Below are 25,477 nucleotides of genomic sequence, written 5' to 3' on the forward strand. Positions count from 1 at the left end.
ACCTTCTCCCCCGCAGAACAGTCTCACCTTCTCCCCCGCAGAGCAGTCTCACCTTCTCCCCCGCAGAGTGGTCTCCCCTTCTCCCCCGCAGGGCGGTCACACCTTCTCCCCCGCAGAGTGGTCTCACCTTCTCCCCCGCAGAGTGGTCACACCTTCTCCCCCGCAGGGCGGTCTCACCTTCTCCCCCGCAGAGCGGTCTCCCCTTCTCCCCCGCAGGTCGGTCTCCCCTTCTCCCCCGCAGGTCGGTCACACCTTCTCCCCCCGCAGAGTGGTCACACCTTCTCCCCCGCAGGGCGGTCTCACCTTCTCCCCCGCAGAGCGGTCTCCCCTTCTCCCCCGCAGGTCGGTCTCCCCTTCTCCCCCGCAGGTCGGTCACACCTTCTCCCCCGCAGAGCGGTCTCACCTTCTCCCTCGCAGAGTGGTCACACCTTCTCCCCCCGCAGGGCGGTCTCACCTTCTCCCCCCGCAGGGCGGTCTCACCTTCTCCCCTCGCAGGGCAGTCTCACCTTCTCCCCCCGCAGGGCGGTCCCACCTTCTCCCCCCGCAGAGCGGTCTCACCTTCTCCCCCGCAGAGCATTCTCACCTTCTCCCCCGCAGGGCGGTCTCACCTTCTCACCCCGTAGAGCGGTCTCACCTTCTCACCCCGTAGAGCGGTCTCACCTTCTCCCCCGCAGAGCGGTCTCACCTTCTCCCCCGCAGAGCGGTCTCACCTTCTCCCCCGCAGAGCGGTCTCACCTTTTCCCCCCGCAGGGCGGTCTCACCTTCTCCCCCCGCAGGGCGGTCTCACCTTCTCACCCCGTAGAGCGGTCTCACCTTCTCCCCCGCAGAGGGGTCTCACCTTCTCCCCCGCAGAGAGCGGTCTCACCTTCTCCCCCGCAGAGCGGTCTCACCTTCTCCCCCCGCAGAGCGGTCTCACCTTCTCCCCCGCAGAGCGGTCTCACCTTCTCCCCCGCAGAGCGGTCTCACCTTTTCCCCCCGCAGGGCGGTCTCACCTTTTCCCCCCGCAGGGCGGTCTCACCTTCTCCCCCGCAGAGCGGTCTCACCTTCTCCCCCGCAGAGCGGTCTCACCTTCTCCCCCGCAGAGCGGTCTCACCTTTTCCCCCCGCAGGGCGGTCTCACCTTCTCCCCCGCAGAGCGGTCTCACCTTCTCCCCCGCAGAGCGGTCTCACCTTTTCCCCCCGCAGGGCGGTCTCACCTTCTCCCCCCCAGAGCGGTCTCACGGAACCGCGTCTGAAGTCTGATGTTGGGTGGAAGAGGGGGGGGGGGAGGGGATTTTCATTCACCTAAATATATAAAACTAATAATATACAGAAAAGGAGGAGATTTGCACTCGGAGAACGGGGGAAGGGAAGGGTTAATGGCGGCCAGGAAGGTCACATGACTGGCACAGCTGGTGACGTCTGGCGCTCGCTCTGCCAGGATGAATGTAAATAAAAAGTTCAGGCAAAGAAAACACGGCTGGGAGTCGGACATTTCCCGCACTGAGGGGGGGGGGGGGAGGGCTGAAGAATGGAAAAAAAGAGAGCGAGGGGAAAAGAAGCTGGAGGAGGGGAGAGAAATGACACGAAAATAAAGAGCGCGGCGCCGGCTCCTCCCCTTCACATAATCCCAGCTCCTCCCCTTCACATAATCCCAGGGGTGTATATAATGACAGAGGGGTGTATATAATGACAGGGGGGTGCATATAATGACAGGGGGTGTATACAATGACAGGGGGTGTATATAATGACAGGGGGTGTATATAATGACAGGGGGTGTATACAAGAATGGGGGGGGTTTGTATATAAGAACGGGGGGGGGGTATATAAGGACGGGGGGAGAAGGGTGTATATAAAGACACGGTATGTAGAGGTTGGTGGGGGGTGTATATAAGAACGGGGGGGAGGGGGGGTGTATATAAAGACACGGTATGGAAAGGTTGGTGGGGGGTGTATATAATGACAGGGGGGGAGGGGTGTATATAAGGACACGGTATGGAAAGGTTGGTAGAACCCTCCGGAGGGAGGTCCGGGTACAGGAAGTGAGGGGGCGGCGGCACACACACCGCTCCTGCCAGCAGCGCCCACCTGATCGGTCACATGGGTTGACCTGCGGACTCTCCCGCGTGGCGATGGGGGGCTCGTCCGGGACAGTAGGCGGTTGCAGAGTCCCAGACACACAGCGGAGACCAGGAACATCCCGAAATCCGGAGACACCAGACGCACCGTGTTGGGAATGTCATAGATGTCCAACCTGAGGAGGAAGCGGATAGAAGTTTTATTCAGAGCTCAGCAGGGAACACAGACTGGGATCAGAGAGGGTTCAATATTTGGTTGGCCAATCCTAACTCTTCTGGGAAGGCCGTCCACAAGGTTTAGGAGTGTGTCTGATGTTGGAGAGAAGGCCTGGCTCCGATCTAATTCATCCCAAAGGAGTTCTATCGGGTTGAGGTCAGGACTCTGTGCAGGTCAGTCAAGTTCCTCCACCCCAAACTCACTCCTCCATGTCTTTATGGACCTTGCTTTGTGCACTGGTCCAAATAATTTGGTGGAGGGGGGATTATGGTGTGGAGGGGAGGGGGGATTATGGTGTAGGGGTGTTTTCAGGGGTTGGGCTTGACCCCTTAAGGTGTCATCATACCAAGACATTTTGGACAATTTCATGCTCCCAACTTTGTGGGAGGAGTTTGGGGATGGCCCCTCCCTGTTCCAACATGACTGCACACCAGTGTACAAAGCATAGTCCATAAAGACATGGATGAGTGAGTTTGGGGTGGAGGAACATGATGACTGGCCTGCACAGAGTCCTGACCTCAACCTGATAGAACACCTTTGGGATGAATTAGGTGGAGACTGCGAGCCTGGCCTTCTCATCCAACATCAGTGCCTGACCTCACAAATTTGCTTCTGGAAGAATGGTGAAACATACCCATAGACACTCCTAAACCTTGTGGACGGCCTTCCCAGAAGAGTTGAAGCTGTTATAGCTGCAAAGGGCGGAGCCAACTCAATATTGAACCCTACGGACTAAGACTGGGGGTCATTAAAGGTCATGTGTGTGTAAAGGCCGGCGTCCCAATACTTTTGGTAATATAGTGTATAATCTACCCAGGGTCCCTATAGACGGAGATCAGAGATATTATCCCCCCGGGGTCCCTATAGACGGTGATCACAGATATTATCCCCCCGGGGTCCCTATAGACGGTGATCAGAGATATTATCTCCCGGGGTCCCTATAGACGGTGATCAGAGATATTATCCCCCCGGGTCCCTATAGACGGTGATCAGAGTTATTATCTCCCTGGGGTCCCTATAGACGTTGATCACAGATATTATCCCCCCGGGTTCATATAGACGGTGATCAGAGATATTATCTCCCGGGGTCCCTATAGACGGTGATCAGAGATATTATCTCCCGGGGTCCCTATAGACGGTGATCAGAGATATTATCTCCCCAGGGTCCCTATAGATGGTGATCACAGATATTATCTCCCGGGGTCCCTATAGACGGTGATCACAGATATTATCTCCCTGGGGTCCCTATAGACGGTGATCACAGATATTATCCCCCCGGGGTCCCTATAGACGGTGATCACAGATATTATCCCCCCGGGGTCCCTATAGACGGTGATCACAGATATTATCTCCCTGGGGTCCCTATAGACGGTGATCACAGATATCATCTCCCGGGGTCCCTATAGACGGTGATCAGAGATATTATCTCCCCGGGGTCCCTATAGACGGTGATCAGAGATATTATCTCCCCGGGGTCCCTATAGACGGTGATCAGAGATATTATCTCCCTGGGGTCCCTATAGACGGTGATCAGAGATATTATCCCCCCGGGGTCCCTATAGACGGTGATCAGAGATATTATCTCCCCGGGGTCCCTATAGACGGTGATCAGAGATATTATCTCCCCGGGGTCCCTATAGACAGTGATCACAGATATTATCTCCCCGGGGTCCCTATAGACGGTGATCAGAGATATTATCTCCCTGGGGTCCCTATAGACGGTGATCAGAGATATTATCTCCCCGGGGTCCCTATAGACAGTAATCACAGATATAATCTCTCCGGGGGCCCTATAGACGGTGATCACAGATATTATCTCCCTGGGGTCCCTATAGACGGTGATCACAGATATAATCTCCCCGGGGGCCCTATAGACGGTGATCACAGATATTATCTCCCCGGGACCCTATAGATGGTGAACACAGATATTATCTCCCCGGGGTCCCTATAGATGGTGATCACAGATATTATCCCCCCGGGGTCCCTATAGATGGTGATCACAGATATTATCTAGCCGGGGTCCCTATAGATGGTGATCATAGATATTATCCCCCCGGGGTCCCTATAGATGGTGATCACAGATATTATCTAGCCGGGGTCCCTATAGACGGTGATCATAGATATTATCTCCCCGGGGTCCCTATAGATGGTGATCATAGATATTATCCCCCCGGGGTCCCTATAGATGGTGATCACAGATATTATCTCCCCGGGGTCCCTATAGAAGGTGATCATAGATATTATCTCCCCGGGGTCCCTATAGATGGTGATCATAGATATTATCTCCCCGGGGTCCCTATAGATGGTGATCAGAGATATTATCTAGCCGGGGTCCCTATAGACAGTGATCACAGATATTATCTCCCCGGGGACCTTATAGATGGTGATCACAGATATTATCTCCCCGGGGTCCCTATAGACAGTGATCACAGATATCTCCCCGGGGTCCCTATAGACGGTGATCACAGATATTATCTCCCCAGGGTCCCTATAGACGGTGATCACAGATATTATCTCCCGGGGTCCCTATAGATGGTGATCACAGATATTATCTCCCGGGGTCCCTATAGACGGTGATCGGAGATATTATCTCCCGGGGTCCCTATAGATAGTGATCACAGATATTCTCTCCCCGGGGTCCCTATAGACGGTGATCATAGATATTATCTCCCGGGGTCCCTATAGACGGTGATCACAGATATTATCTCCCGGGGTCCCTATAGAAGGTGATCACAGATATTATCTCCCTGGGGTCCCTATAGACAGTGATCACAGATATTATCTCCCCGGGTCCCTATAGACGGTGATCATAGATATTATCTCCCTGGGGTCCCTATAGACGGTGATCACAGATATTATCTCCCGGGGTCCCTATAGACGGTGATCACAGATATTATCTCCCTGGGGTCCCTATAGACAGTGATCACAGATATTATCTCCCCCCGGGGTCCCTATAGACAGTGATCACAGATATTATCTCCCGGGGTCCCTATAGACAGTGATCACAGATATTATCTCCCCGGGGTCCCTATAGACGGTGATCACAGATATTATCTCCCTGGGGTCCCTATAGACAGTGATCACAGATATTATCTCCCTGGGGTCCCTATAGACAGTGATCACAGATATTATCTCCCCGGGGTCCCTATAGACAGTGATCACAGATATTATCTCCCCGGGGTCCCTATAGACGGTGATCACAGATATTATCTCCCGGGTCCCTATAGAAGGTGATCACGGATATGATCTCCCCGGGGTCCCTATAGACGGTGATCATAGATATTATCTCCCGGGTTCCCTATAGAAGGTGATCACAGATATTATCTCCCGGGGTCCCTATAGACGGTGATCACAGATATTATCCCCCCGGGGTCCCTATAGACGGTGATCACAGATATTATCTCCCAGGGTCCCTATAGACGGTGATCACAGATATTATCCCCCCGGGGTCCCTATAGACGGTGATCACAGATATTATCTCCCCGGGGTCCCTATAGACGGTGATCACAGATATTATCTCCCGGGGTCCCTATAGACGGTGATCACAGATATTATCTCCCTGGGGTCCCTATAGACAGTGATCACAGATATTATCTCCCCGGGGTCCCTATAGACGGTGATCATAGATATTATCTCCCTGGGGTCCCTATAGACGGTGATCACAGATATTATCTCCCGGGGTCCCTATAGACGGTGATCACAGATATTATCTCCCGGGTCCCTATAGAAGGTGATCACGGATATTATCTCCCGGGTCCCTATAGAAGGTGATCACGGATATTATCTCCCCGGGGTCCCTATAGACGGTGATCATAGATATTATCTCCCGGGGTCCCTATAGAAGGTGATCACGGATATTATCTCCCCGGGGTCCCTATAGACGGTGATCACAGATATTATCTCCCGGGGTCCCTATAGACGGTGATCACAGATATTATCTCCCCAGGGTCCCTATAGATGGTGATCACAGATATTATCTCCCGGGGTCCCTATAGACGGTGATCACAGATATTATCCCCCCGGGGTCCCTATAGACGGTGATCACAGATATTATCTCCCTGGGGTCCCTATAGACAGTGATCACAGATATTATCTCCCCCCGGGGTCCCTATAGACAGTGATCACAGATATTATCCCCCCGGGGTCCCTATAGACGGTGATCACAGATATCATCTCCCGGGGTCCCTATAGACGGTGATCAGAGATATTATCTCCCCGGGGTCCCTATAGAAAACACAGAGCACGGGCCCCGGACTGTACTCTGCACGGCTGGCTTACATTCGTTGTATATGTGATCACCTATGTATGAGATCATCGTCACATGACGTCTCATTCCTTAAAGGAGAACCCAGGAATATGGAAACAATTAGGCCATGGAGAGGAAACCAGCTGATGAAATGGGAGAGAAAGATGGCACCCATCCCCCATAGACTTGTGTCAGAAGATCACATGGGTAAACAATAGGGATCTCAGATTATTGTGGTTCAGGAACAAGGCCTAGGGGGGTGGTCCTTGGCTCCTAGGTTTTGAGAACTTTCAGCTGTGAGGCCAATGAACCCTCTCTAATGCTGGGACAAACAATAGCGCTCTGTAATGGGAATATACCGGCCCTGATCTCTGACACCTTACAAGGACAATGAGAAGGTTCCTCAGAAGGTTCCCCAGAAGGTTCCTCAGAAGGTTCCTCAGAAGCTTCCCCAGAAGGTTCCTCAGAAGGTTCCCCAGAAGGTTCCCCAGAAGGTTCCTCAGAAGGTTCCCCAGAAGGTTCCCCAGAAGGTTCCCCAGAAGGTTCCTCAGAAGGTTCCTCAGAAGATTCCTCAGAAGGTTCCCCAGAAGGTTCCCCAGAAGGTTCCTCAGAAGGTTCCCCAGAAGGTTCCTCAGAAGGTTCCTCAGAAGGTTCCCCAGAAGGTTCCCCAGAAGGTTCCTCAGAAGGTTCCCCAGAAGGTTCCTCAGAAGGTTCCTCAGAAGGTTCCCCAGAAGGTTCCTCAGAAGATTCCTCAGAAGGTTCCCCAGAAGGTTCCCCAGAAGGTTCCTCAGAAGGTTCCTCAGAAGGTTCCCCAGAAGGTTCCTCAGAAGGTTCCCCAGAAGGTTCCCCAGAAGGTTCCTCAGAAGGTTCCCCAGAAGGTTCCCCAGAAGGTTCCTCAGAAGGTTCCTCAGAAGGTTCCCCAGAAGATTCCTCAGAAGGTTCCTCAGAAGGTTCCCCAGAAGGTTCCTCAGAAGGTTCCCCAGAAGGTTCCTCAGAAGGTTCCCCAGAAGGTTCCTCAGAAGGTTCCCCAGAAGGTTCCTCAGAAGGTTCCCCAGAAGGTTCCTCAGAAGGTTCCCCGGAAGGTTCCTCAGAAGGTTCCTCGGAAGGTTCCTCAGAAGGTCCCTCAGAAGGTTCCCCAGAAGGTTCCTCAGAAGGTTCCCCGGAAGGTTCCTCAGAAGGTTCCCCAGAAGGTTCCTCAGAAGGTTCCTCAGAAGGTTCCCCAGAAGATTCCTCAGAAGGTTCCTCAGAAGGTTCCCCAGAAGGTTCCTCAGAAGGTTCCCCAGAAGGTTCCTCAGAAGGTTCCCCAGAAGGTTCCTCAGAAGGTTCCCCAGAAGGTTCCTCAGAAGGTTCCCCGGAAGGTTCCTCAGAAGGTTCCTCGGAAGGTTCCTCAGAAGGTCCCTCAGAAGGTTCCCCAGAAGGTTCCTCAGAAGGTTCCTCAGAAGGTTCCCCAGAAGGTTCCCCAGAAGGTTCCTCAGAAGGTTCCTCAGAAGATTCCTCAGAAGGTTACTCAGAAGGTTCCCCAGAAGGTTCCTCAGAAGGTTCCTCAGAAGATTCCTCAGAAGGTTACTCAGAAGGTTCCCCAGAAGGTTCCTCAGAAGGTTCCTCAGACGGTTCCCCAGAAGGTTCCTCAGAAGGTTCCCCAGAAGGTTCCCCAGAAGGTTCCTCAGAAGGTTACTCAGAAGGTTCCCCAGAAGGTTCCCCAGAAGGTTCCCCAGAAGGTTCCTCAGAAGGTTCCTCAGAAGGTTCCTCAGAGAAAATCCTTCCACCTGGCACTCCGATGTCTTCCTGACCCATGAAAATCTGGGTACGCAGGGTGTGTGAGAAATACAGCCCTACATGGTCACCCCACAGCTCTGCCCATCAGTGAAAGCTCCAAGACGATCCTAGTTAGAGCTTACACAGGGATGAGGTCTCTCTCCCCACCCCCATCTACAGGCCCTAAGAGGGGCGTCCCCCCTGTACTCACAGATATCTTTCTGAGGTCCTGGCAGAGAATAGAGAAACACGAGAGAGAAAAGAAGAACTTCATATCCAACCAACCAATGAGACTCACCGAGTTACTCCGACATGGCGAGCCAGGACTTCCCAGTCGCTACCTGGACAAGAGAACAAAAAATCACATATAACCGAGGGGTGGGGGTGGGGATTATACTGTGGCAGTAGTGGGGGCGGGGCAAAATCAACTCTTCTCACGATATCTTCTCTTAGGACTGAATGTTTTTGGGTCTCTTCTCTTAGGACTGAATGTTTTTGGGGTATCTTCTCTTAGGGCTGAATGTTTTTGGGGTATCTTCTCTTAGGACTGAATGTTTTTGGGGTATCTTTTCTTAGGATTGAATGTTTTTGGGGTATCTTCTCTTAGGACTGAATGTTTTTGGGGTATCCTCTCTAAGGACTGAATGTTTTTGGGGTCTCTTCTCTTAGGACAGAATGTTTTTGGGGTATCTTCTCTTAGGACTGAATGTCTTTGGGGTCTCTTCTCTTAGGACTGAATGTTTTTGGGGTCTCTTCTCTTAGGACTGAATGTTTTTGGGGTCTCTTCTCTTAGGACTGAATGTTTTTGGGGTATCTTCTCTTAGGACTGAATGTTTTTGGGGTATCTTCTCTTAGGACTGAATGTTTTTGGGGTATCTTCTCTTAGGGCTGAAGGTTTTTGGGGTATCTTCTCTTAGGACTGAATGTTTTTGGGGTATCTTCTCTTAGGATTGAAGGTTTTTGGGGTATCTTCTCTTAGGATTGAAGGTTTTTGGGGTATCTTCTCTTAGAGCTGAATGTTTTTGGGGTATCTTCTCTTAGAATTGAATGTTTTTGGGGTATCTTCTCTTAGGATTGAATGTTTTTGGGGTCTCTTCTCTTAGGACTGAATGTTTTTGGGGTATCTTCTCTTAGGACTGAATGTTTTTGGGGTATCTTCTCTTAGGACTGAATGTTTTTGGGGTATCTTCTCTTAGGACTGAATGTTTTTGGGGTATCTTCTCTTAGGGCTGAAGGTTTTTGGGGTATCTTCTCTTAGGACTGAATGTTTTTGGGGTATCTTCTCTTAGGATTGAAGGTTTTTGGGGTATCTTCTCTTAGAGCTGAATGTTTTTGGGGTATCTTCTCTTAGAATTGAATGTTTTTGGGGTATCTTCTCTTAGGATTGAATGTTTTTGGGGTATCTTCTCTTAGGATTGAATGTTTTTGGGGTATCTTCTCTTAGAATTGAATGTTTTTGGGGTATCTTAGGACTGAATGTTTTTGGGGTATCTTCTCTTAGGATTGAATGTTTTTGGGGTATCTTCTCTTAGAATTGAATGTTTTTGGGGTATCTTAGGATTGAATGATTTTGGGGTGGGGAGAGAAGCACATCAATGTAACCAGCATTGGAAATATGTCTGACTTCCTTAGGATCCAGACTGGTATGGGTCGGGTCGGTACTTGGAGTAAATCACACTTTACTGCAGTGCTGCAACAGGAGACCTTCTTATAGGAGAGAGGAGCAGAAAGAAGACTCCTCATTCTGCTGCACTGGAGGTCCAGGATTTGGCTGCACTGTTTGGCAGGGGCTTCAGGGTTATACGACTGACTGCACAGAATTACAAATCCTTTGAGTGGTGGGGCGGAGACTGACCCGAGGAAGGGCGGAGCAAAGACCTCCACGCCAAATCCCATCAGCCCCTTCCTATGATGAGCATACATAGTAATGTAGATCTACGTACAGTTATGGCCCAGCAGGTCGTCCAATCCCGGCACAGTATGGAGGCAAAGCTGGAAGATGAGGTGTGAACACAGGAAAATGATGCTGACGGCGAGCAAAGATTTCAATAATCGCCCCGTGTGACCTGGAAGGGAATGAAAAGAAGTCAAAGCTGCGCTCGGTGAGAACTTACAAACTCCATGCAGACTGCGCTTCCTCTATGTCCCCAATTCCCAGTCACAGTCCCTGTTATAAAGCAAAAGTATAAGCACAAGGGACTTATCTTCAGTCAAATGTGTCCCTTTTGCTGAAATCTTCCTCTTCAGATGCCCCTCCCACCAATCTTCCGGTATGGTGGGGGCTAACAGAAGAAAGGGGCTGTGACAGGCTGACTATGCCCGCCCCTTCCACCCAGCTCCTCCAATCACAGAAGGCGACATATTACAACTGGAACAGCATCTATGAATGGAGGTGGGGGACCTATCGCTCATCAAATCACGCGTGTCCTTGGTCAGACCGAGGTATCACACATGATCACAGAGTTTCTCCATTCTGGGAAAATCTAGATGGGAAATTCTCCTTCAGAAATGGGGATTAGAAAACCTTTTACTGGGAGGAGGGGCGTCTCTTGGGTGGTAAAAACACTCACACAGCCGAATTACCGGCGTCACTTAGAGAGATTGCTTCCTGTGGTCTATACTATTCCTATTATAATAGAAAAAGACGGAAAACACCAACCGTGGTGTGACAGAAATTTATAATAGAGAATTCTACGGCTCGATCCGAATCCAACTCTTCTGATGATGCTCAGGCTATTGATGGGGGTGGGGGAGGGGGAGAGCACTTCAGACATCAGATGGGATTGTTCTCACTGACCGATATTCTAAAGGGTTATAAATTCTCTGGAGAACCTTCCTGACCCTTCCACCCATGGTGACCAATCTGTGTCCTTCCCTCAGGAGCCCCATCTGTGTCCTGCTCTAGGGTGACCCATCCATGTCCTTCCCTACACCCCTATGGTGACCCATCAGTGTCCTTCCTTACTCCTCTACGGTGACCCATCCGTATCCTTCCCTACGGTGACCCATCCGTATCCTTCCCTACGGTGACCCATCCGTGTCCTTCCCTACGGTGACCCATCCGTGTCCTTCCCTACGGTGACCCATCCGTGTCCTTCCCTACGGTGACCCATCCGTGTCCTTCCCTACGGTGACCCATCTGTGTCCTTCTGTAGAGTGACCCATCCGTGTCCTTCTCTACTGTGACCCATCTGTGTCCTTCCCTATTGTGACCCATCCGTGTCCTTCGGTAGAGTGACCCATCCATGTCCTTCCCCTACGGTGACCCATCCGTGTCCTTCCCCTATGGTGACCCATCCGTGTCCTTCCCTAGGTGACCCATCCGTGTCCTTCCCTACGGTATCCCATCCGTGTCCTTCCCTATGGTATCCCATCCGTGTCCTTCCCTACGGTGACCCATCCATGTCCTTCCCTACGGTATCCCATCCGTGTCCTTCCTTACGGTGACCCATCCATGTCCTTCCCTACGGTGACCCATCCATGTCATTCCCTACGGTATCCCATTCGTGTCCTTCCCTACGGTGACCCATCCGTGTCCTTCCCTACGGTGACCCATCCGTGTCCTTCTCTACTGTGACCCATCCGTGTCCTTCCCTACGTTGACCCATCCGTGTCCTTCCCTACGGTGACCCATCCGTGTCCTTCTCTACTGTGACCCATCCGTGTCCTTCCCTACGGTGACCCATCCATGTCCTTCCCTACGGTATCCCATCCGTGTCCTTCCCTACGGTGACCTATCCGTGTCCTTCCCTACGGTGACCAATCCGTGTCCTTCCCTACGGTGACCTATCCGTGTCCTTCCCTACGGTGACCTATCCGTGTCCTTCCCTACGGTGACCCATCCGTGTCCTTCACTACGGTGACCCATCCGTGTCCTTCCCTCTGGTGACCCACCCGTGTCCTTCCCTACGGTGACCCATCCATGTCCTTTCCTACAGTGACCCATCCGTGTCCTTCCCTATGGTGACCCATCCGTGTCCTTCCCTTGGGTAACCCATCCGTGTCCTTCCCTACGGTGACCCATCTGTGTCCTTCCCTACGGTGACCCATCCGTGTCCTTCCCTACTGTGACCCATCCGTGTCCTTCCCTCTGGTGACCCATCTGTGTCCTTCCCTTGGGTAACCCATCTGTGTCCTTCCCTCTGGTGACCCATCTGTGTCCTTCCCTACGGTGACCCATCTGTGTCCTTCCCTATGGTGTCCCCCCCCCCCCCGGTCTCTAAACATTATGAATTTGTAACCTAAACTCAGTTCCTGTAAAGATATCAATGTCCCGTAAACCTGATTTACTACTTCACCCCCCCCCCCTTGATCCCCCCCCCTAAATCCCCCACCCCCCAGGGCATCTCTCTTGTATATTGGAAGAGGACAGAGTTGTGAAGATTTGGCAGGAGGTGGTATTTATATAGAGGGTTTCCTGGGGGTGCAGAACTGAAGGCCGCAGGGCTGTGTGTCTCCAGGCGCTGACAGCTGGACGGTGCCATGGTAAATAAAAGGCTGGAATGGAATTTGGTGTCTCCAGGGAATGGCAGGTTACAGAGCTTGTGAGAGAGAGAGGGAAGAGTAAGGGTGTCGGCGTTACGGATGGAATTGCGGTATTACATCGCGATTCTCAGAAACTCTCCCCTACCGGCCAGCAGCATTTTCTTGGCAAATTCAGTACAAAGTTCATGGTTAGGAGAGCGGAGGAGCGGCCAGCAGAATGCAGCCTGGGCCCCATTTTCTCCGCTCACTACCGAGACTCCACACTGCGACTACCAGCTGTTCCGTATGAATGTCCGGAACTCCGAAAACACATCTGTCCCATTTACCTTTACTACAATGTTCAGAAAAATAAACATTGGCCGTGGTACCGGCACAGGAATTCCATCCCGGCTCCTGATTTATATGGTGAGTTCCCCTCCTATAAGCTGTGAGAAGATAAACCATCTCCAACGCGTTCAATAGTTTGCATTGAATATCACCCTGACACTCGGCTTTCCCCATCTCTGCAAAGCCCGCAGGTCACACAAATTTATTGGAATTCCGTATGTCATGCCACACGCTCTGCCAATGTTGTCATGTCATGTAAGTACATCATAGGGGACCCATCCTGACCACGATAAATAGGCCATCACTAATACCAGGCCAAGGTGGATCCACTGAACCAAATCACTCTGCAAAAGGTCCATCAGCATTTTCAGTGGAAGGCAGGACCCTCTATCTGACCTAAATGTTCTGCCCCAGTGCTTTTATGTCCCTTCCCCCATGCCATGTGAAAAGCCTCCTTTGGGCTCTTGTTCCTCTGAGGGTCTTCACACCGGCCAAGGGGATTCCTGCTGACGTATATTTTGCCTACACCAGCCACCTTTATAGAGCTACATTGTACTCAGGAGCCCCCATGTCCTACCTAATGGATTTGTGGGTCTGGTCCCAGATAAAGGCATTGTCACAAAGATTCAAGAACTACGAAGTTAGAGAGAATTTGAACCTAAAAGTAGCAAAGGACAAGCCAAGAGAAGAACCAAATAACTACGACATCAAATTCAAACCGTCAAGTGTCCAAGTCAAACTTTAGCTTTATGTTGGGGAAGAGGTGAAGGTATGAAGATCCAAACTTTCAGTGGAAGGCAGGGCCCTCTATCCTGATTGTGTTGGCCCCCCATGTAATTTCATGTCCCTTCCCCCATGCCATTTGAAAAGCCTCCAACATTTGGGCTCTTGTTCAGCAGCATGAGTTCCACCGCGGGTCTTCACACCGGCCAAAGGGGATCACTGCTGAAGTATATTTGCCTACACCAGCCATCTTTCTAAGGCTCCGTTCACATGTGAGCATATGGATCGCAGGCAGAACCGCCGCGGTTCCACCCGCGATCCGGAGATTTATTGCAAATCGTGGGACGCCTAGCGTTGCCCGTTGATTTGCAATAGCCCCCCAAACGCCGAGCGATGTTGCCGCGATTTCCGCCTGCCGAATCGCAGCAACATCGCGCAAACAAAATCGCGGGACGCAATACGCTCCAAAGAAGCTCGGCGTTTGGGGGGCTATTGCAAATCAACGGGCAACGCTAGGCGTCCCGCGATTTGCAATAAATCTCCGGATCGCGGGCGGAACCGCGGCGGTTCTGCCCGAGATCCATACGCTCACATGTGAACGGAGCCTTAGGAATATGTGACATTGTACTCAGGGCCCCATGTCCTATGCAATGGATTGTTGGCTCTGGTCCCAATTAAAAGCATGATCACAAAGATCCAAGAACTGAGACGTTAGACAGGATTTGAACTGAAAAGTATCAAAGGACAAGCCATGTTTGAAGAGAAGAATCAACTAGGAAGTCAAATTCAAATCCGCAAGTGTCCAAGTCAAACTTTAGCTTTATGTTGGGGAAGAGGTGAAGGTTTGGAGATCCAAACTTTGCTGGTTTGGTAACAGAAGGCAGAAGAGACACAAAGTGTGTTTATGGGTTAAAAAAAAGAAATTATTGTGACCACCGGGCATGTCAAAAGAAAGTCCCCTGAGAAATAGAGATACCAGAGGTAGGGAGAAGGAGGGGTTAGGTGTGTGTACCCCACCACTGAAGGCCAGAAAATAATGGAGATACCAGAGGAGGGCAGGAGGAGGGGGTAGGTGTGTGTACCCCACCACTGAAGGCCATAAATAATGGAGATACCAGAGGTAGGGGGAGGAGGAGGGGGTAGGTGTGTGTACCCCACCACTGAAGGCCATAAATAATGGATATACCAGAGGTAGGGAGGAGGAGGGGGTAGGTGTGTGTACCCCACCATTGAAGGCCAGGAAATAACGGGGGAGAGGCACACAGGAGCCTGAAATCTCCCTTTTATTTAGTTATGTAATCGCTTCGTTCCCAGCTATTCCGGATTGGAAGCTTCTGGTTCTGAGGATTTACCCCCTCCTCAGTATCAGGCCGCTGGCCGTATCATGGATCGGGTACCTTCTCCAGTATATTAGACTCAGTCATCTATTAATGATAATCTGGACTCTTATTTCCGGAGAAGTCCCGGGGACTGTCTGTGGGGTTCATATTGAGGTTCTGTGAAAGTCTCTTGACTTTTGCTGCATTCTACTTTCCTATCCATTAGTCATATACTGAATATCCGGTTCCCTCCTATATAATGAAGAATATTAATAGAAGAAAGGCTGAGACGGACGATGAGTCACTAAGATGACGAAATTCACAACTCCATTAAAGAAATCCTAAACTGAACAAACACGCAGGGCACCATTGTTTAGTCCTCCTTATTAAATGACGTTTCCCTGGCTGTCACGCTGGTCCCAATGTGTCACCAACACAGAGAATGGTTTACAGGTCATGAACATTCACTTCACTTGCTGCATGCTTGTCCCAGATCAGTGACTCAGATGCATTCAGGCCAGAGGCAGCCAGGTAAGAGGCTTCTTTTTATTAAGAGCAGCAATGACGGCTTCCTTTCCGATCATACGAAGAAGATAAATCATTTCAAATAAACACAAAACTTAACCAGGTTATAAATTCATTCAATTCATTAAATGTATTCATAGATACAACTGCAAAAACACCTGAGACTACCCTGATACCGGAGACCACCCTGATACCCGAAACCACCCTGATACCCCGAGACCACCCTGATACCCCGAGACCACCCTGATACCCCGAGACCACCCTGATACCCGAGACCATCCTGATACCCGAGACCACCCTGATACCCCGAGACCACCCTGATACCCGAGACCACCCTGATACCCGAAACCACCCTGATACCCCGAGACCACCCTGATACCCCGAGACCACCCTGATACCCGAGACTACCCTGATACCCGAGACCATCCTGATACCCGAGACTACCCTGATACCAGAGACCACCCTGATACCAGAGACCACCCTGATACCCGAGACCATCCTGATACCCGAGACCACCCTGATACCCCGAGACCACCCTGATACCCGAGACCACCCTGATACCCAAAACCACCCTGATACCCGAGAGCACCCTGATACCCGAGACCACCCTGATACCCGAAAGCACCCTGATACCCAAAACCACCCTGATACCCGAGAGCACCCTGATACCCAAGACCACCCTGATACCCGAGACTACCCTGATACCCGAGACTACCCTGATACCCAAGACCACCCTGATACCCGAAAGCACCCTGATACCCAAAACCACCTTGATACCCGAGAGCACCCTGATACCCGAGACCACCCTGATACCCGAGACCACCCTGATACCCGAGACTACCCTGATACCCAAGACCACCCTGATACCCGAAAGCACCCTGATACCCGAAAGCACCCTGATACCCAAAACCACCTTGATACCCGAGAGCACCCTGATACCCGAGAGCACCCTGATACCCGAGACCACCCTGATACCCGAGACCACCCTGATACCTGAGACCACCCTGATACCTGAAAACATCCTGATACTTGAGTCTATCCTGATACCCGAGACCATCCTGATACCCGAGACCATCCTGATACCCGAAACCATCCTGATACCCGAGGCCACCCTGACACCCGAGACTACCCTGATACCTGAGACCACCCTGACACCCGAGACCACCCTGATACCTGAGTCCACCCTGATACCAACATGATACACAAAACCATCCTAAAACCATCCTGATACCTGAGACCATCCTGATACCTGAGGCTACCCTAAAACCTGAGACCATTCTAATACCTGAAACCATCCTGATACCTGAGGCCAACCTCGATACCGGAGGCCAACCTCGATCCCGGAGGCTATCCTGGATACTCGAGGAAATTCTGGAAATCCAAGGCCATACTGATACCCAAGGCCTTTCTTGATACCAGAGGCGATCCTGATACTGGAGACCATACTAATACCTGAGGACACCCTGATACCCGAGACCATACTAATACCTGAGACCATCTGGAATTCCTAAGGCTTTCCTGATACGAGTCCTCCTGTGATCTACTTCATAGTAGGATTCAAATCGGGAGCAGGAAAGAATTTGTCCAATTGATCCAATCAGGGATCTCCTGCTTTGTGCAGTGTTTGTTATCCTACACAGGACATGTTAACAAGAGGGGTGAGCACAAGGAAGACCACCGGTGTAGTGCAGCACTTTCATTGTCCAATCACAAACAGAGGTTGGCCCTAGACTGTATGACTCACCTGCAGTATAGTCTGCAGACAGCAGCACCTGGCTGTGTTCTCTGGCAGGGGTACCCAGGATGCAATGCCCACTGAAATGAATTGAAAAATACCATTGCCTGTATAATGGCTCCATATATGAACTAAACATGTTCATAAGCAGGGGGTTACCTTTATTGAAAACGAAATCCCCTCTCCCTGTTGGTCAGTTAATGTGAAGCGAAGGCTCACTGACTAATAGGAAGTCTAAAGAATTTGGAGGGGAGGGGCCAAGCATGACATTAGTAGAAAAGTTAATATTTGCACGTAACGTCAGCTGCCTGTATTTCTCGATTCGCTGATTAACCCAGAATATTTCTTTCTATCCTTCCCAGAAAAATATTGAATATCTGGGAGCTCCTCAGAACATGAAACAGCAAGGAGAAGGTTTCTGCGTTTTCTTATGGGGGAGGAGGGGGTCAGGGATGTGATTTCAGCAAGGTGTCTGTAACACGTCATTCGGCGTTATTTATGAACTGATTGAGTTGAATGCGCTGTCATCACAGACAGGTCCTCCGATGTGATTGGACGCAGCGGCTGCTGTCCTGTCATTGGGCCCCCAGAGACGTCATCCAAACTGCGATCGGGTTCCATGTGTCTCCCGGATCCGAGCCAAATCCCAGCAGGGAGAGTGCCAGTCAATGTCACAGCAAAGCCCAGTCCCCATAGACTCTCCTCCATCACCGGCTATTACCGCCAGAATATTTATTAGGGTCCCGGCGGCTCCTCCGCCATACGAGGATCAGTGGATGGGATTACAGTTCAGTAGATAGAATTACTGCCAACTCCGTGTCGCCTCCGATCAACAACCAAAATCTACTACAAGTACATCGAACGTTTCTCATTAACTCCCTGAGGACCAAGACAACCAAAACAGAACCTCCCATCCCCATCAACTTTCATCTGCAGTGCAGCTTCTGGCCTTTCATATGTTTATTATATCACTTTTCTTTTCAGGTTTTTTTTGGTTTTATTCTTGAATTTCTCTTTTCAATTAAATATTAAAAAAAGCAAAATATTACATTTAAATGTTCTTCTTCTTCACCCCAAAAACTTCCCCCCAGGGTAAGATCCGGCCCTGAACCCATCCCAGCCTGCAGCCTTACAACAGAATATGGAGCCTGGCTTGTGGAGGCCATGATCAGACGACCTCAGGGATCGGACAACCTCGGTGATCGGAAGACCTCAGGGATCGGACAACCTCGGTGATCGGACAACCCTCGGTGATCGGACAACCTCAGGGATCGGACAACCTCAGGGATCGGACAACCCTCGGTGATCAGACGACCTCAGGGATCGGACAACCTCGGTGATCGGACAACCCTCGGTGGACGGACAACCTCGGTCAAAGGACAACCTCAGGGATCGGACAAGCCTCGGTGGACAGACAACCCTCGGTGATCGGACGACCTCGGTGATAGGACGACCTCGGTGATCAGACAACCTCGGTGATCAGACAACCTCTCTGGATAGACAACCTCTGTGGACAGACAACCTCGGTGATCAGACAATCTCTGTGGACGGACGACCTTGGTGATCGGACGACCTCAGGGATCGGACAACCTCGGTGGACGGACAACCTCGGTCAAAGGACAACCTCGGTCAAAGGACAATCTCAGTCAAAGGACAACCTCGGTCAAAGGACAACCTCGGTCAAAGGACAATCTCTGATTTAGTTTTTCAAAAAAACTAGACAACCAGAAGAATTCTACAATTCAAAAATACTTCTGCAGCTCAAAGCATGTGACCAAAACCCGGATTAAATACGTTTACTTTACAACAGCTCCCCCCTGGTGGATTATATAATATATAAATCCTGTATAATAATAATAATAATATGAAAAGAAAAAAGCGGATACAATATGGATGAAGGCAGTATTTTTCTTTTTGTGCGAATATTAATAATAACATTGTGACGCCCCTATGAGAAGAATATACAGAAGAGCCCCCCATCCCCCGACTTCTCCTTTGCAATTCTTTATTTTTCTAAAACAATAAAGATGAGTTTTTTGATGAATTGCGGTTTCATTTATCGGTTATCTGCGTCTCCAGACAATGAAAAGCAAAAATAAATCTTCCACCAATCGATGAAGCGGAGGAACGAGCGACTGATTGCAGCCAGATCGCATTATCCATCGCTGTGCGATTATAGGAGGAGTCATATTCTCCGAGGAAGTTCCCTTCTTCTGTCCAATCTGTGGTTTCTCCCGGTGACCCAGAGCCGCCAGACCAAACCAAAATATGAAAACTTTACTTACAACCGGCAGAGACAGACGGAGGTTTCACGCCTATTACAGCTCATTAGTGGAAGATCTAAAACAAATATGCCGCTGTGGGGATTGCAGCCGATCCGCATTACAGACACCAGAAAGCAATCGTCTTTATGTAACAATCGCTCTTCACATATTTACACCAACAACGAGGCCAATTATCATCTAAATGTTTTGTGTACCGACATCGAAGTGTCACCATGGAATTCCCAGCAGTGATTTACGTCTGGATGGTTCAATCAACAACCTGGAATGCTGCCCGGCAGGCTAGAAGGTTTAACCTATGAGAATGGATGTGCGTGCAATTCACCATCTCCCCCCCCCCCCCCATCCCCCCTTAAACCCCACCCCCCACCTCAAACCCACTCACTGCTGAAGAGAAGAGAAAATTGTGTTTTTTCAACCGAAAAGCACGAGGATTGATCATGTAGTCCCACGGTGTCACTCAGAGATGTACACTGATCATGTAGTCTCATGGTGTCATTCTGCTCACCGTCCGAGGCTCCACGTTCTGCTCGCCACCCGAGGCTCCACCTTCTGCTCACCACCCGAGGATCCACTTTCTGCTCACCACCCCAAGGCTCCACCTTCTGCTCACCACCCCAAGGCTCCACGTTCTGCTCACCACCCCAAGGCTCCACGTTCTGCTCACCACCCCAAGGCTCCGCGTTCTGCTCACCACCCGAGGCTCCACGTTCTGCTCACCACCCGAGGCTCCACGTTCTGCTCACCACCCCAAGGCTCCGCGTTCTGCTCACCACCCCAAGGCTCCGCGTTCTGCTCACCACCCGAGGCTCCACGTTCTGCTCACCACCCCAAGGCTCCACTTTCTGCTCACCACCCGAGGCTCCACGTTCTGCTCACCACCCCAAGGCTCCACGTTCTGCTCACCACCCGAGGATCCACGTTCTGCTCACCAACCGAGGATCCACGTTCTGCTCACCACCCGAGGCTCCACGTTCTGCTCACCACCCCAAGGCTCCACGTTCTGCTCACCACCCCAAGGCTCCACGTTCTGCTCACCACCCGAGGATCCACGTTCTGCTCACCACCTGAGGCTCCACGTTCTGCTCACCACCCGAGGCTCCGCGTTCTGCTCACCACCCGAGGCTCCGCGTTCTGCTCACCACCCGAGGCTCCGCGTTCTGCTCACCACCCGAGGCTCCGCGTTCTGCTCACCACCCGAGGCTCCGCGTTCTGCTCACCACCCGAGGCTCCGCGTTCTGCTCACCACCCGAGGCTCCGCGTTCTGCTCACCACCCGAGACTCCGCGTTCTGCTCACCACCGGAGGCTCCGCGTTCTGCTCATCACCCGAGGCTCCACGTTATGCTCACCACCCGAGGCTCCACGTTCTGCTCACCACCCGAGGCTCCGCGTTCTGCTCACCACCCGAGGCTCCACGTTCTGCTCATCACCCGAGGCTCCACGTTCTGCTCATCACCCGAGGCTCCACGTTATGCTCATCACCCGAGGCTCCACGTTATGCTCATCACCCGAGGCTCCACGATATGCTCACCATCGAGACTCCACGTTCTGCTCACCACCCGAGGCTCCATTTTCTGCTCACCATCCGAGGCTCCACGTTCTGCTCACCACCCGAGGCTCCACGTTCTTCTCACCATCCGAGGCTCCACGTTCTTCTCACCACCCGAGGCTCCACGTTCTTCTCACCATCCGAGGCTCCACGTTCTGCTCACCACCCGAGGCTCCACGTTCTTCTCACCATCCGAGGCTCCACGTTCTGCTCACCATTGTCTAGCTTTAAATGTTACTCTCAGTTTATGGCTCTGTCATTGATCTCTATCACCCGTATTTATCATCTGTAGATTGTAGATCATCAAACCAAAATTATATGTTGTGCTGATTTTGATTTAAAACCTGCAACTGTATCCGAGCCGCAGGCGGATTGTTGGCCAAAAACTTCTATTCATAACACTTCAAGCAGATTGGAGACGATTAAGCTGGGAACAAGCTGGGCTTCAAAGAGTGTTACAAGGAATACAGCGTACCGCCACACATGGAAAACGATCGCTCTGATTGGTTCCAACACCCCTACTTGTTTTCCCATGAAAATCATCAAAACGGCTTTATGAGTTGGGAGAAAAACAGACGAGTTAGAATTGCGTCTCTGCTCATGTATGTCAATGATTGGGAGATTTATAGATGGTTGTGAAATGCCCCCTCTATATATAGTCATTGGGGGCAGGAGGGGCTTATCCCATGGACAGAGATGAAGAGGAATGTAAGAATATATTCCCATACTTCTGTATTACTTCCAGAAGACGGGGACATGACCTCAAACTAGGAACATTCAACAATCATATAGGAAAGTATTATTTCACTGAGATTGGTCACTCGATGGACCCCTCGCTCGTTTCTCTGCCGTCACTTTCCTGGGTTTCTATTACACATAAATATTCATCCCCCGTACATGAACAATGGAACGGAGCCAATGTGGTTAAATATTAATTAACCTTGGATACATTTTTGGGTTGAAGGAGGAAACTCATGAAACACAAAACACACGATTCCGGAATATTCTGTTCTTAGTGGGAACTCTAACTATCGGCCCAATCACAGCACAGCATGGGTGCAAACCACCAATGAGGGCCGATTAGATTTTCCTCCACCTGAAAGTCTCCAAAGTCAAATTGTAGCTCTACAATTCCTGGGTGGATTTCCCACGATTGGAAAATATACAAATTATTAGCTGAGAAAAAATGGCATCTTCATCATTATGGCCTTATAAGGGGGGGGGGGGGGGGGCAAGGACAGACCACTGATTGGAATAATTATCAAAGTGACTATAAGGCCCCATGCAGACGGGGCGTTTTTTTTTTTTTTTTGTAAATTCAATGTTTATTGAGAAAGGAAAAAGGGCATACAATATAATACAGCACAACAGAGCATATTGATAAATGTCAATAACTGTAAGTGGAGATGTAGCGGGTCAGGGAACAAGCATAAAACAATGACACACGTGTAGTCTTGTGCTCCCAGACCGCTATAGTAGTAAATGGAGGTTCAAAAAGGAAAGTGGGCTATGGTGCGTAGTTCAACCAGGCAACGCCCCCCCTCCACCGGCATCTCTCAAATGGCCGGTCTGGTAGGAAGAGGAGGAACCAAGCTGACCTTCCAGGCACCCTGCAGCCATCACAACATAGGAAGAGTAGAAATGCCCAGGGGGGGGGGGGTAGTTTTCCATATGGGGGAAGAGCAGAAAGAGGAGAGAAGAGAGGGGAGGAAAAGTCAGCAGACGGGGCGTTTTTAACGCCGGTGTAAGTAGCGTCAGGCGTTTTTTTTTTTGCAGCCTAAAAACGCCCCTCCATGTTATTCTATGGCCTCATGCACACACAGATGTTTTTGAGCTGTAAGCGGCCTAGGCGTTTTTAAGCTGCAACAAGAACCCACGACCTGCGCGTTCTGAGGACCAGCGTTACAGCGTTAAAAACGCCTGACGCTGCTAAAGGCTAAATAACGTTGCTATAACGTGGCTTAACGTGCGTTAAGCCACGATATACGTTTTTTTTTCTTCCATTCAAAATCAATGGTTCCCTATGGGAGCCTATTGATTTGAAACTTTGACAGGTGTGGTCCAGGGGGGGCTGGGCTGCTCGCTCGTCCCCTCCCCTTTCCTAGCCTGCCGGGCTGCATGCTCGGATAAGGGTCTGGTATGGATTTTGGGGGGGACCCCACGCCAAAAAAACGGCGTGGGGCTACCCTCAAACTCCATACCAGACCCGAAGGGCCTGGTTTGGAACCTGGGGGGGACGCCGTTTTTTTCCCCATTTTGGCGTGGAGTTCCCCCTCAAGATTCTCACAGCGCAAGTCGCCCCGCAAGTCGGACCCGACTTGCGGTGCGACTTCCATTCAAATCAATAGGCTCCCATAGGGAACCATTGATTTTGAATGGAGGCAGAAAAAAACGCTGCTAAAAGCAACGTGGCAAAACGTGCGATAACGCCAATGGAAAAAGCAGCTGAAAGCACGTTTAACATCTGCTTTTTCCCGACGTCAGAACTAACTTTGACGCACGTTTTTTCTAACGCCCCGTGTGCATGGGGCCTAAAAAGCCCAATTCTGCCCATATTGATGGTCATGACCCATGGGTGAGGATTGGATAGATGCCGGGATCAATGACTCCTGAACATCGGAAGACGCAGAGCGTTTCCTCTTCTCATTACAATAAATACATTATCGGCGCACATTGATGGGGGATCGGACATCAGAAAACTGGATTCAGCTAAAAAACAATCAATCAATGGCGTGAAAGTTCAGCGCTGACGCCGTTCATAGAGAGAAAAACAGAAGCCAATCCCTGGAGGCATTAATGGAAGGAAATGAAGAGCGTGAATCACGAGCGCGTAAAAAACATCCCCAAATAACCAATCAGAGAATTCTCCGAGGAAATCCCAACAAAGACTCATCTGTCTCCTTTTACCTTTCCCCACAACTGAAAGGCGTCAATTAGCGGCGGCACCGGAACGCACGCGGCACTTTCACTGTGAAATTCACACTCAGTGAACCTCTCGGCTCCACTGAGAAATAATCCAATAAAAGATCCTCCAACAATCGGCCGCTGTCACTTTATAGGAAATATTTCAGGGAAACGTCGTTTTATGGAGATGTGCCAAGACTAGAACCCTTCTATTCCCATATCTGGGGGGATACGGCTCTTTATGGATATCCGGAGGAGGAACTGCGGCTTCATCGCTATGCAAAGTTCCATCACAGCTCAGAATTCCCGAATTTCCACAAACCGGTCCCTCATCCGATTTATTCTTATAATCCAATCATATCAATCTGTAAGCAAGTACACTATATAACCAAAAGTATAGGGACCCCTCTCTATATACACTATATAACCAAAAGTATAGGGACCCCTCTCTATATACACTATATAACCAAAAGTATTGGGACGCCTCTCTATATACACTATATTACCAAAAGTATTGGGACCCCTCTCTATAAACACTATATAACCAAAAGTATTGGGACGCCTCCCTATATACACTATATAACCAAAAGTATTGGGACGCCTCTCTATATACACTATATTACCAAAAGTATTGGGACGCCTCTCTATATACACTATATTACCAAAAGTATAGGGACCCCTCTCTATATACACTATATAACCAAAAGTATTGGGACGCCTCCCTATATACACTATATTACCAAAAGTATTGGGACGCCTCTCTATATACTCTATATTATCAAAAGTATTGGGACGCCTCCCTATATACACTATATTACCAAAAGTATTGGGACCCTCTCTATATACACTATATTACCAAAAGTATTGGGACGCCTCCCTATATACACTATATTACCAAAAGTATTGGGACCCTCTCTATATACACTATATTACCAAAAGTATTGGGACGCCTCCCTATATACACTATATAACCAAAAGTATTGGGACGCCTCCCTATATACACTATATAACCAAAAGTATTGGGACACCTCTCTATATACACTATACACCCCCCACCCCCTCTCTATATATACTATACACCCCCTCCCCCCTCTCTATATACACTACACACCCCCTCCCCCCTCTCTAAATACACTATACACCGCCCTCCCCGTCTCTATATATACTATACACCCCCCTCCCCCTCTCTATATACACTATATAACCAAAAGTATTGGGACCCCTCTCTATATACAATATATTACCAAAAGTATAGGGACCCCTCTCTATATACACTATATAACCAAAAGTATTGGGACGCCTCCCTATATACACTATATTACCAAAAGTATTGGGACACCTCCCTATATACAC

General features: G+C 50.2%; 1 protein-coding gene across 1 annotated transcript in view; it reads right to left on the reverse strand.

Annotated features, from left to right (window-relative positions):
* The window catches only part of PIEZO1 (piezo type mechanosensitive ion channel component 1 (Er blood group)), a 214,513-nt gene that overhangs the window by 177,080 nt on the left and 11,956 nt on the right, over positions 1-25,477 (reverse strand). Inside the window, exons 2-4 of the mRNA XM_082269696.1 lie at positions 10,218-10,340; positions 8,573-8,615; positions 2,067-2,232 (exon numbers count right to left, since the gene is read on the reverse strand). Coding sequence (XP_082125822.1) covers positions 2,067-2,232; positions 8,573-8,615; positions 10,218-10,340 — 332 coding nt within the window. The remainder of the gene's footprint in view (positions 1-2,066; positions 2,233-8,572; positions 8,616-10,217; positions 10,341-25,477) is intronic.

Source organism: Pelophylax lessonae (genome assembly GCF_965119305.1).
Source record: "Pelophylax lessonae genome assembly, chromosome: 10".
Taxonomy (NCBI): Eukaryota; Metazoa; Chordata; class Amphibia; order Anura; family Ranidae; genus Pelophylax; species Pelophylax lessonae.